Source organism: Prionailurus viverrinus, chromosome A3 (genome assembly GCF_022837055.1).
Source record: "Prionailurus viverrinus isolate Anna chromosome A3, UM_Priviv_1.0, whole genome shotgun sequence".
NCBI classification, from domain to species: Eukaryota; Metazoa; Chordata; class Mammalia; order Carnivora; family Felidae; genus Prionailurus; species Prionailurus viverrinus.
Window position 1 is genome coordinate 35,586,040 of NC_062563.1, and position 13,778 is coordinate 35,599,817.

At 40.9% G+C, this 13,778-nt stretch overlaps 1 protein-coding gene across 1 annotated transcript in view; it reads right to left on the reverse strand.

The window, feature by feature from the left end:
• The window catches only part of PAK5 (p21 (RAC1) activated kinase 5), a 102,067-nt gene that overhangs the window by 33,381 nt on the left and 54,908 nt on the right, over positions 1-13,778 (reverse strand). Inside the window, exon 2 of the mRNA XM_047853680.1 lies at positions 6,862-7,647. Within this exon, the coding sequence (XP_047709636.1) occupies positions 6,862-7,647 (786 nt within the window). The remainder of the gene's footprint in view (positions 1-6,861; positions 7,648-13,778) is intronic.

Below are 13,778 nucleotides of genomic sequence, written 5' to 3' on the forward strand. Positions count from 1 at the left end.
GCAGGGGCCTTGGGAAATAGGTTACCTTCTGGATAGTCAGACACTTGCTGGATTTCCAAACTGCATGTAGCAGGGAGCCATGCACCATATGTGTTTTGCAAGGAGATCTCCCACGCCATGATACTGGATTCCTATTTAGGCATGCAGGCAACTTACACCTCTTATGACATGAAGGAGGAAGAGTCGTGCTTTACCCTGCCTTACAAAATATATGGCAAATGCACACTGAGACAGTGTGGACAAGTGGCTTATGACCTCTACAAGTAGGGAAAGCTTAAGGAAGTGAATAAATCTGTGATCAGCAGGCTTAAGCATACAGGTATTTCAGGCTCTTCCTCCACCTCTGAATTGGTGTCTTCAACCCTCACCCCCTGCCCCCGCCCCCCTTGCTCCTCCAGACACAAAGAATGCATTTTCTGTTCAAGAGCAGATTACTAAGACCTGACACTGGCCACCGCCTGCAGCTACAGGGGTGGGGAGGGGGTGTCTGCACCTCTGGGGATTGGCTCCCTGCTGCAGAATATGGTTCAAGTATGTCAGGGCCTCCAAGACAGCCGGAACACATATTGCCAGGTTAGATGAATTTCATTTTAATTTGCTAATGGCAATCTCACTCATAATTTACTTTGAACCATAGGAATATTCATGGGAAGATATGTCCATTCATATACAAACAACCCCTATAGTCTTCCTGCCAAAGGGACAGGTGTCTGAGATGCTCTGAATCACCCTTTTGGATGTTTTATGAGCCGGAATCAACACCCTATAAGAGCCCATATGTAAAGAAAAAAATCAAAATAATACCCATTGTTATATTAAGCGATTAGCACCTCTCTTTCCTTCCCTCTCTTCCCTTGACCTCTGATTTTTGTTGCAGCTCATAAGAGTTTACCAGCATTCCCATTGCCACAGGATCTCTGAAAGTGTTCAGCTGGAATCCTTAGCAGATAAGAAGCTGAAGTTTTGTTCCTGAACCCTGGCAGAATCTCGGTGTACTAGTGTGTCACAAAGAACAGTGAGTCATTCAATTATTGATGCAGGAAGATGAAGCACACTAGTTCAGCTTTTTCCTTCCAGGTAAAGCAAAGGTACAGCTGAGCAGTGAAAAACCATTGCAGTGGTGACCCCAGATCTGGAGAATCATGCCAGTTTTCTTGCACCCTCTCTCTCCACTCAGAACTCCTTAATATGTCATCTGTTTGGGATGTCCTGGATTGCAGCACTGGTCACTTTGCTGCCCAGTGTAGACCAGATGCTTCGGTTAACATGGAGGGGTTGGCTGGCAAGAACCATCATGACTGGAGATGTAGTTACCTATGATGATTCTTGTTTAAATGCTGCTAAATACTCTGCTCTCTTAACATCTGGCCTCTATGGGGAAGTCTGAGAATTTCATGTCCATCCTACAGAGTAGAGCAATTGGTAAGGTGGCGGGATTGGGGTCCTTCAGCTAGCTCCGTCACTCAGGAGTCGCAGGGCCTTGAGGAAGGCGCATAGCTACTCTGGCCTTCTGTGACCTGCACCTCTAAGGTGAGGGCATCAGTACTTATGAGTCTGTGAGGGCAAAGTCACATGGAACTTGTTCCCAGGTTTTGAAAAAAAATGTAACAGATTACACAGAGAGGATGTTTCTATGGCTGGTGTTAGCAGATATGGAGACATGTTTTCCAACCAAAAATATTCCAGGGAATAAGGGTTAACACTGAGTGCCTGCCATGTGATAACTCCTTTACATTTACTGATCTTTTTTAATCTGTAGAAGAAGTTCAAAGTAGGTATGGAAACACTCTACAGATGAGCGAACTGAGGCACAGACAAGATCATAAAGCCAGTAAGTGCTTAAATCCAGAGAATCGGATTTTAGAATTTGTGTTCTTAAATGTCTTTTGTAATGGGTGAGAACATCTGGACTGTCATTCATAAAAGAGAATAACACCATCACTCAAGGTAGAGTGAGTATATATGAGAGTCTCAAGGATCATTACTTTTTTTTTAATTTTTAAAACATTTATTCATTTTTGAGAGAGGGAGACAAAGAGAGAGAGACAGAGACAGAGACAGAGACAGAGAGAGAGAGAGAGAGAGAGCGCACACTGGGTAGGGCAGAGAGAGAGGGAGACCAGAATCTGAACCAGGATCAAGGCTGGGAGTTGTCAGAACAGAGCCCAACATGGGGCTTGAACACATGAGTCGAACTGCAAGATCATGACCTGAGCCAAAGTTGGATGCTTAACCAACTGAGCCACCCAGGCGCCCCTCAGGGATCGTTACTCTTAATGCCTCTTTTTGACCAGTGATCCCAGTTTTTTGGCCACAAAATCAGTCTGGGTGACACTAAGGAGCTTCTCAGAGGACTTCACCCTACCCTACCCTACCCTACAGAGAGAATAAAGGACAGTTCCCATGTACCCCAAATCCGTCTGTGACTCATCACCCATTTCTCACCAGCAAGGTGTGGGCTGACTATGGCATATCTGAGCCCTGAGGCCTCATATCCATCGTTTTCCTCCTCAGTTTTCTTCTGTGGAAACAGGAATGTTCTGGAATATATCGACTTTGGAGTCAGATGGACCTAATTTTGGATCCTGACTCAGCTGTTTACCTTCATATCCTTGGGAAGTCGATAAAGACTTGGCCTCTGTCTTTCAGCTTTCTCAGGGTAAAAGGGAGATGATCCTGAAGTCTTCCAGAATCGTCATGAGGGCTCAATGGGGGTAATGCTTGCAAAATGCTTGGCACAGCACCTGGAATAAGGTAACCCTTGGCTTCATGTCACAGCTGCCATCTGGTATGCTATACATACAGATACATGTGTGTATTCATAACCAGGCTGCCGCAATTATTAATTTATATAACCCTCACACAACGTGATTGTCCCCATTTTATAGATAGGGAAGTAGAGTTAAGCAATTTACTCACCCAGTTGTAAGTGGTAACGTCAGGACTCAAATCCAGGCAGTCTACCTCCAGAACCTACACCCTTGAATGCCAAAAGGTACTTGACAAATAGTTAGCCTTGAACTGTGCTTCTCAGCTGGGACTGATTTTCCTCCCTGCTGCCCCAGAGGTCATTTGACAGTGTCTGGAAATATTCTGGATGTTACAGGAAGAGATGCCACTGGCACTTAGTGGTAGAAGCCAGGGATGCTGTTAATCATCTTACAGTGACAGCTCCTCCCCTGCAACAAAGAACTATCAGGCCCAGAATGTCCACAGTGTTGAGGCTGAGAAACCCTGCTCCTGAGTGGGACAGTACCGTACAACCCTAGGGCACTTCACTGTTAAAGGTATTCAAAGGAGCTTGGAAGGAGGCAGGTTGAAGGCTTGGTGCCTGCAGAATTCCTGTGCCAGTGGGGATATATCCAAGGTCTAGCAAAGGGGCTGAGCCCGGACAGCTGGATCCCAGCTTGGCTATGAGCTGACCTGGCTATTACCGAGCCTCTCAGAGCCCCAGTTTCCTCATATGTACAAAGCAGGCAAGAATTGCTGTCTTCCGGGACTGTGAGGCTCAACAAGGCAACACATGTGTCTGGCACACGGCAAGTGCTTAGTGAACTGGCAGAAGTGTGATTACACCAGGGGCTTCTCAGAGGCTGGAGCCAGAGCAAGAAATGGATTGCTGGGTCAGCACTGATACATGCGAGCTGGCAGCTGCCTGCTCCCTGGAGAGCCCGGGAATGAGCAAAATCAGAGGCATGGTGACAATACCTTCAGTCAGTTTCCCTCCCTGTAAAGCAGACTTGTCTGCAGGGGAGGGTGGAGGGCATTCTCCCTCCACATCAAGCTTTTTTTTTTTTTTAATTTTTTTAACGTTTATTTATTATTGAGAGACAGAGAGACACAGAGCATGAGCAGGGGAGGGGCCGAGAGATGGAGAGATACAGAATCTGAAGCAGGCTCCAGGCTCTGAGCTGTCAGCACAGAGCCCAACGCGGGGCTCGGACTCACAAACCGTGAGATTATGACCTGAGCCGAAGTTAGATATTTAACCGACTGAGCCACCCAGGCTCCCCTCAAGCTGTTTTTATAGTTGTGTAGTATGAACGGGTTTTTTTTTTTTTTGCTTTATTTACCCCCCAAGGTTTCATCTGCCTTGTGGCAGCCAAAAACATTCAAAAGTAGGGAGACAGATGCTATATCTATAGATTTGTAACATCCTTGATTCCTGTCATGTCAACAGGAAAATTAGGTAGGCAGATAACACTGGAGGAGTTATTTCTGTGAGTTAATGTTAGTATTTTTCCTCCTTTAGGCCAAAATGTAAAACTGGTCTCTCTCTCTCTCTCTCTCTCTCTCTCTCTCTCTCTCTCACATACACACAACTTTCCTCCTCATATTTGCTCTATCTGGAAACCCACACAAATTTTATCCTTTCTCTTATTATTTGAGATATGAACATTACCCACCAGCCTCTAGGACTTTCCATAAGGCAAAGCCAAATTATCTGAGTCGTGATCTCTATTTCTTCCCTCAGCAGGAAATCCAAATGTGATTGGTAGATTTTTAAGAGTACAGTTCTAAAGACACAGGCACCGAAGTCTTTTTAGAGAGATGTTATATTTTTAATCAAGTAAATGTTTTAATTACTAACATGCCTCCCACCACCTACCCTCCCACAAAACCTGCCCGTGAATTTCTCGTGGGTCCCGTGTGACATGGAACAGCAGCTTGCTCCTTCAGAGCCCTTGATTATAAGGGCTGAAAAACTCTTGGTAGAAGTTCCCAAGTGTGAATATGTTGTCTTTTTTTTTTTTCCTGAGCCACAACAGTTTCCTCATTATTTCTGTTACAGATATATCTTTTCTGAGCCACAATAGTTTTCTGCATTGTTTCTTACACTGTTACTGGGTTTAACAAAACCAGATTTCATAGTAGGTCTGCTTTGCTTTATAATTGGAAGTCTGCAGGAAGAAGGACCCAGCAAGGAATGAAGCAAATTATCCCTTCCCTCCATCCTCTTCCTACTCCTCTACCTAGCTGAGACTTCTGGCGGCCACTGGGGCCCCTCATGGGTTTTAGTGGCAAATGCAATTAATCCCCTGAAATCACCTATGCCCTCATAAGGGGAAGAATATGGGACTAGGAAAAACACCAGACCTGGATTTTGTCCTTGTTTTGCAACCAACTAATTATGAAACCTTAAGTATGCCACATGACACTCTGGACCTCAGTTTTTCCTCCTGTGAAATGGGTGGGCAGGCTGTTGGGGGTTATATTAAATCCCAAATGCCTCTAGGATTAGGTTAATGAGAAAAATGAATGAAGTGGACTGAGAAGGGCCTCTCTCCTCTAATGGGTCAGCCTTTGCTTCCAGCCAGTTCCATTTCCAATGCTATGTGAAAATTGTGCCCAGGCATGTCAGATCATCCCATTTTTTTTTTTTAAAGAGAAGGCTGAAACCCAGAAGTTGAAGATACTAAATGAAATATCTTGATTTTTCAGAAGCTGGAGATGACTATTTTGTGGACCCAACAGGTCAATGGGCCAAATATGGCCCCAGGGCTGAATGGTTATTGTCTCTGGACAAAGCTTTTTCTACGACCTTGACACAAACAGCTTCCTACCATAAGTGTGCAACTACAGCACACATGCACAAATCACATTTGACCCTAAACAGCCGAAGCGGTCCTGAGAAAGGAGAACAAAGCTGGATATTTCAAACTATATTACAAAGTTATAGACATCAAAATGTATGGTATTGGCATAAAAGCAGACTCATAGCTCAAAGGAACAGACCAGAGACCAGAAATAAACCCACAAATATACAGTCCATCAAATTTCAGCAAAGGAGCCAAGAATATACAAATGCAGAAAGGATAGTGTTTTCAATAAATGGTGCTGGGAAAATTGGACAGCCACATGTAAAAGAATGAAACTGGGTCCCTATCTTACTCTATACATAACAACTCAAAACATTAAAGACTTGAATGTAAGACCTGAAACCATAAAACTCCTAGAAGAAAAAGAGGGGGGTAATTTCTTGGCATTGGTTTTGGCATGATTTTTTGTATTTGACACCAAAAGGCAACAAAAGCAAAAATAAACAAGTGGGACTACATCAAAATAAAAAGATTCTGCACAGCAAAGGGAAACATCAACAAAATGAAAATGCACCTATGGAATGGGAGAAAATATTTGCAAACCACATATCTGATAAGAGGTTAAAAAATATAGAAGGAAGTCATTCAACTCCATAGCAAAAAAAAAAAAAAAAAAAAAAATCCCAAATAACCCAATCAAAAAATGGACAAAGGACCTGAATACACTTTTTTCTAAAGAAGATACACAAATGGTCAACAGGTACATGGAAAGAAAGGTTCTAAACATCACTCATCATAAGAAAAAATCTAAACCACAATGAGATATCACCTCACACCTGTGAGAATGGTTATTAAATTAAAATTTAACTCTAAAATAAACTTTATTAAAAACTTACCATGTAATCCTGATTATTTTTTTCCTTTTCTATAGATCCATGTAAACTTTGTTAGAATATAGGAACCACTGTAATTACTCTATCTAATGGTTTATGATCATATGCTCCTTAATAGAGGACAGTACAATATGAGCAGACTACTTATTAGTAGTATATCAGGACATCTTTCAAATAAATATTTTTTTGTCTTTTAATCAGAAACCCTGTAGGGGATCTCCAAAGACTTGGATTTTAATGAATAAATGTGCCTTGCCCTACATCCTCTGCCCTTGGGGCTCGTGGATAGAAATCAGGTAGGGTTTTGATATGGACTCTCACTTAAAAGGTGAAGCATCACATTAGATCTCTGTGAGAAGCTCATGTTAGCACCACCTTTGTGGGGTGCCTGCACATAAGGAGGAAGGAGGCAGTGAACATAACATTACCTTTGGAATGCACATTGTGGGCTCAGACAGGCGAGGGTAGGTGTAGGAGTTGTACGAGTGTCCTTGGGGGTGGGTTTTAAATGCACTTGCTCCGAAGGGCATCATTGGTTCCTGGAGCCCCGAACCTGACCTGGACCTTTGCCGCATGGTGGGCTGAGGGCTGGTCTGATTCAAGTATGATGACTTTGGCCTCCTATCATAGTCATCTAGGCTGGGTCCCCACTCGCTTTCGCTGAACACCAGACTCTCCTTGGAACACCCGCTGGTCCCCGCAGTTCTAGAAGGCGTGAATTGGAATGGATAATCTAGAGGGGAACTGCTTGAGGCTCTCTGGTACTCCCACTTGAGCTCATTGTATTCACTTGGTTTGCTCAGTGAGTCCAAGTGTGTGTGATAATCAACGGGAAATCTGGCAATATCGGATTTCAAAGGCTTCATCTCAGAATAGTAGGCTTCCCCGTGTTTGGTCTTTGTGACATGCCCATTTTGCTTGGCAGCATGGCTGCCTTTATAAAACGGATCCAGGTCATCACCATAGAGACTCTTTTCTCGATACTTCTCAGTGCTGTAGTCAGCAGTGGTATCGGACTCGCTGGAATACTGCGAGAAGGTGATGAAGCCATTTTCTTCCCGATGGCCTTGACCGTAGCTGGAGGCTCCCTGGTCTGGGGTGGGCGGGCTTTCTTTCCTTAGGGAGTTGGAGCGAGTCACAGAGATGTTGTCGAAGTCCTCCAGCAGGCCGTTGATGGAGGTTTCTTTGCACGGTTTATTTCCTCTAACGATTGTCTGGGAACAGTAAAGGGAATGCCATTTAAAGAAATCATTTCATGCTTTCAAACTGATATTGCAATCCCACCCCTACTCCACTGAGGAAAAAAGACCCCAGGAATATCCCCTAAAAAGTGATAAAAATTGATCGTTTCAGTGGTGAAATAAGTCAAATATTATATAACCTTAATTGCAAATTTGCGTTTACCTATCTCAATAGAGATACAATTAAACATCAAAAAGCCATTTAGAAGACTAAGCAATCACTGTCTTATTTACTAGTTAGGGGAAACCTCCTCCCTGGTTCCTCTCCTTAAATAATAAGCCCTAACCATCTAATGATAAGCTGATTATAATTTTAAGTCTATAACTGGTTTTAAAAAGCATATTATTTCTTACATTCATTATTCATATTATTTGCAAAACGAGTAAGTATTGTCACTTGAGTATTAACATACCCAGGAATGGGCGCACATTTTTTTTACCCTTTTACAGAATTCAGAAAAATTGGAGTTACTAGATTTTATAGAAAAGGAAGGCATTTTCTGAACTACACTGAACAGCTTGAAGATCACTTATGAGATTTTATATGTGATCACCTGTGATATTTTCATTAAGCATCTAACTGTAATGCTTGCTAGAGCCACACTTCTGTATCACCATGGCTGAGGTCTGGATGGCTTAGTAGTTGATGTGGTTGTTGTACTTGAACCTTAGTGACAAACTGCCGAGCCCAAATGTTCCCCTTAACGAACCTAAATAACACCAGAATACCAGGAACAGAAAGAAATCACAAACCACTTACAAAGCCAGTCAGCTGTGCCTTGACAATGACAAGGTTTGCAGCAAAATATGATGGGGGTGGATAAAAGAACAAAGAACAAAGTGTTGTGACTTCAGACTTCCAGAATTTTAGGAGAAAAATACCTTTGAGCAAGTAGCAAAGGAGTTCAAAATCATCTCAGTATAATAGAGGATTTCAAACTAGAGGCAAAACTCAAATTTGTCCTAGAACATATGATTTATAGATCAGTGAAAGACAAGGTTTTCTTTTTTTCCTATCCAATCAGTCCTGGACTAATACTTTTTGTCTATACACCTTTCTTTTAAAGTTTTTTAATTTTTTTTTTAACATTTATTTATTTTTGAGAGACAGAGACAGAGCAAGAGCGGAGGAGGGGCAGAGAGAGAGGAAGACAAAGAATCTGAAGCAGGCTCCAGGCTCTGAGCTGTCATCACAGAGCCCAACGCAGGGCTTGAACCCACAAACTGCGAGATCATGACCTGAGCTGAAGTTGGTTACCCAACCGACTGAGCCACCCAGGCACCCTTAAATAAACTTTTAATTTTGGAATAGTTTTAAATAAACTGAGAAGTTGCAAAGAGCATACACAGAGCTCTCATGTACCCCTTACTGTATTGTTAATATCTTGCACTACTATTAACTAAACTCCATAGTTTATGTGAATGTCACTAGTTTCTTTCCCCAGTATTCCAGGGCCCCATTCATGACACTACAAACTTATTTGTCATGTCTCCTTAGTCTCTTCTGGTCTGTGATAGTTTCTTGGATTTTCCTTGTTTTTGATGACCTTGACAATTTTAACAAGTGGTGCTCAGGGGTTCTGCAGAATGTCCCTCAACTGGGTATGTGTGATGTTTTTCCCAGGGTTAAACTGGGGTTATTGGTTTTGGAGGCGATCACCAATTATATCACATCGTATGCAGGGCGCATACCATTAACATGGCTTCTCCCTGATGATACTGACCTTGGTCACCTGGCCCAGGTAGTGTTTGCCAGGTCTCCACACATAAAGTTACATTCTGCTTCCTTTGCTGCTTTCTCTACTGCACCCTTTGAAGTAAGTCACTCTACCTCCTTGAGAGGTATGTCTACATAAAGTACATGGAATTCTTCTGCACAGATTTGCATACTCTTATTCATTCATTCATTCATTCATTCATTATGTTCATTTATTTTTGAGAGGAGGAGGAGAGAGAGAGAGAGAGAGGGAGAGAGAGAACGTGTGCATGCAAGTGCCTGTATTCATGCACAAGTGGGGGAGGGGCAGAAAGAGAGGGAGACACAGAATCTGAAGCAGGCTCCAGGCTCTGAGCTGTCAGCACAGAGCTGATGCGGGGCTCGAACTCACGGACCGTGAGATCATGACCTGAGCTGAAGTCAGACTCTTAACTGACTGAGCCACCTAGGCACCCCCCCACCCAGTTCTTTTTAAATCACTGAATAGTCTTCCATTATATGGAATGTTATGGTTATTTGTGGAGGAGGGGTATAAATGGGTTGATTGCCCAAATAGGTGATGTTCTGTTTGAGGATTTCTCAGAGAGAAAAAGAACCATGTATCACATATACATCAGAACCTTTTCTCAGAGTAACAACATCTATGCTGACCCCAATGGATGAACTGAAGAAATAATACCTTTGAACAGAGAAGGGGAAGTAGCTGGGAAGAGGAAAGGAGGAAATGGACATCTTTTGATACATTTAGTATGAATGCTAGCTAACTCATCTTCAAAAATATCAAGCCCATTTGAGTAGCTTTCTAGTGCATTTCAGTTGTATCTTACCTGTTTATTATTATTTCTCTCATTTGCTCAAAGTGCGTTCTCTCTCTCTATATATATATATCTATATATCTATATATATAGAGAGAGAAAGATATATATATATCTTTATATCTATCTATCTATCTATCTATCTATCTAAGAAAGATATATATCTATATATATAGAGAGAGAGAGAGAACGAGAATGAGTGGGGAAGAGAGACTGATAATCTTAAGTAGGCTCCACACTCTGCATGGAGCCCCACATGGAGCTCGACCCCATGACCCTGGGACCATGACCTGAGCTGAAATCAAGAGTCGGATGCTCAGCCGACCGAGCCACCCAGGCACCCCCTCAAGGTGCTCCTTAAAACCCTTTTAGACATATATACTCTTATTTTCTGTGGATTTAAACAATTGGCCTCTCCTCTTCAATAATGTTTTGTACAAATTTTTAAGAAAACAGTATTAATTTGTTTATATCACAGTGGATAAAGTCTTTTCAGCCAGCATTCTAGACAGAAATTATACTCTTGCACATTCCTATTCTCTATCAACAATTAGCAGATTACTTAATGAAATGTTCTCAGTAATTCATGGTCTTCCCCAAAAGTAGCTTCCTGGTATTTCCAATCCTGGGCATCTGTGTTGACTGATGTATAACATGAATAAAGACTGTAAGGTATGCCAAGGTCTTCAAGTAACTTCTCAGTTACTGGACCTGCTTGGATAATCCTTTAGCAAAAATGTTATCAAGACTTTCTGTGAGCTTGACAAATAATAGTTAACTATATTAGAATTTTTCATGGTCAGTGTTATCTTTGGGTATATACTGCAGGGAAAAAAAACTTCTCTAAATTCTATCCATCTTAAACAATATTTCAGTCAATCTTTCTTGTCTGCCTTCACACCTCCCATCTCTGAATACATGAAATATTCAACTCTGGGACCACAGAATCACTTCCAGTTTTTTAATGTTGGAAGGAATCTAGAGGGCAGCTAGGTAGGCATCCTCCTTCCTTTACTGAGTACCACTAAAACTCAGAGCTGACTTTGCCCACTGATATATAACAGACCTGGGATTCAAACTCCAAACCTCTCCCTTCCAGTTTAGCATGCTCTCAGTCTCTCTCTCTCAAACCGAAGTATGGCTGACACACAATGAATGTTATATTACTTTCAGGTCAGTCTAGCTCTCTTTCCAAGGTACTCTTCAGACTCATTTGAATAAAATAGCACCAGCTGGCAATGCAAAGGTTTGGTGTGTGACATAATCCATCAACAATGGGTTAATAAAGTGCACATTTTCTATTGTGCACTCCATCCCTCTAGCGATAAATTGTTCAGTTTACAGCACATGGACAATTGCAGGTTCTGGTCTCAATTTCACCCACATTTGTTATGTGATTTACTTTCATCCTTCTTTCATTACCCATTCTCCAATTTATAAAAAGGATACTATCACTTGATATTGATACTGATTGATACCCAGGAATCGTAGAGGCTGATGGAGGGAGGGGTTACATAGAAGTTTTGAAACATACTAATGTATGCACTTCCTTCATGTGGACACAAACTTGTAAATCTGAAACAAGTTAGGAATATTAAACACAACTCCTAAATGAAGGCAAGTTAAAATGTGAAGATTATATAGTAAAGAAAAGATCAGAGAAGAACAGACTAAAACTCTTGGAAAGTTTTCAGGGAGGGGAGAATTGTGAGCTAGGTCCAGGAGGAAATAATAGATATACTTGGATGGTGACAAAAAAAAAAAAAGAGGTAATTACCAGCTCATCACTTACTAAATGATTGAGACACAGAGATGATCAGAATATGTTAACATGCCACCATCTTTGGGGCTATGTGGATAATTATGGTAACAGAAGAAAGCATTCCCCACTCATATCAAATCAGCATTTCAATCACTTGTCCTTTGGAATTTATATCCAGAGAACTTGTTAGTTTATCTTCAGCAAATTAATAAATGGCTACGATGGGGCTGAACTATCAGTTTTAGAAATTCACTACCAAGACACAGATATTTATAAGGGGGGAAAAATCCTTCCCTGTGTGATTCTTTTGTGATCAGAGCATTGTTGAGTACCTCCTTTGAAACTGCTCAATCCTTTAAATCTTCCAGTTTTCCAACTAAAATTTTCCAATTTCATTTATGAGCTGAATGGGCAGACGTGAAACTCAGTCACTTGGTTTCTGAGGAATACTGAGAGAAATGAATTTAGATGTCACAAAGAGGCACCCATCTATGTGTCTATCATCTATCAATGTATCCATCCAACTGGCTATCTATCCACCCACCCATCCATACAATAACATCAAAAGCTATAATGGAGATCTGTAATATGTCTATATCCATACTATCTGCAAATATTTTTTTAAATGACTAAGTGATAACATAATGAAGGCCTGTTTGGGAGAGAGCCCTTTCTTTCCCTCATTAGTTGTGCTATAAATATACTACATTTGGAAAATGAAAAACCAAACAATCATAAACACCTATTTCACAATTTTGTCCCCCAAGTAAGTTAATTTAGATTTTTTATGGGAGATTAGAGGGTCACTGTTTTAAGACATGAATTAATCTGTGACCTCAGAATTGGGAAGTCTGCTGTTTCTGTGCACTTATCACTGCATACCCAAAGACATGTTCAGTTCAGATGCAGAATTATAGCAGTAAACTCAATAAACAGAATTCTACATACTTGTTGATGTGGAAGGAGAAATATATGGTTATGAGATAACTACTATTTAGAAGAAAAAATAAAGACTATCATTGAATAAGAAACACTTTTAAAAAACAATGTAGTTTTTTATCCTAGTTTTGAATCAGGCTTACAGCATTTATCAACTGTGTGATAGTGGGCAAGTTACCTAACCTTTAAAAGCCATGGTTTCTTAATCCATAAAATGGCAAGAATAAATCTTTGTCTCATTGGGTTAATGTGATTTAATACAATAATGTGTAAAACAGCTGGCATGATTCCTGGCATACAGGAAGCACTAATAAATGGTAGTTATTTAACTATTTTATAAGTTAATTTTTCTTTAAAATTAGGTTGATAATAAAGAAAAGAAGAAAGATGTAAACAATGGAATAAATCAATCTCAGCCTTATGCAATGGAAGGAAAAGAATTGATGTTTTAGACTTTTAAAAACAATTATTAGGGGGAGCCTGGGTGGTTAGTGTCTGACTTCAGCTTGGGTCATGATCTTGTGGTCCATGGGTTTGAGCCCCGTGTCGGGCTATGTGCTGACAGCTCAGAACCTGGAGCCTGCTTCAGCTTCTGTCTCCCTCTCTCTCTCTCTCTCTCCTTCCCCTGCTCTCACTCAAAAATAAACATTAATAAAATTTTTAAAAATGATTATTAGTAACCTTAGATGCAAAATACAAATTTCCTGAGTTTAAAGATATATCTTCAGCTAATTACAATTGTTATATATTTCAAAGAAATATTCCTTATTAGATATAAAAAATGGAATACTTTCAAAACATGATCAGCACTCTACTGTAATCCTTCTTAAAGATGTAATATCTGAGTCCTAAAAATTAACAAAATTAGACT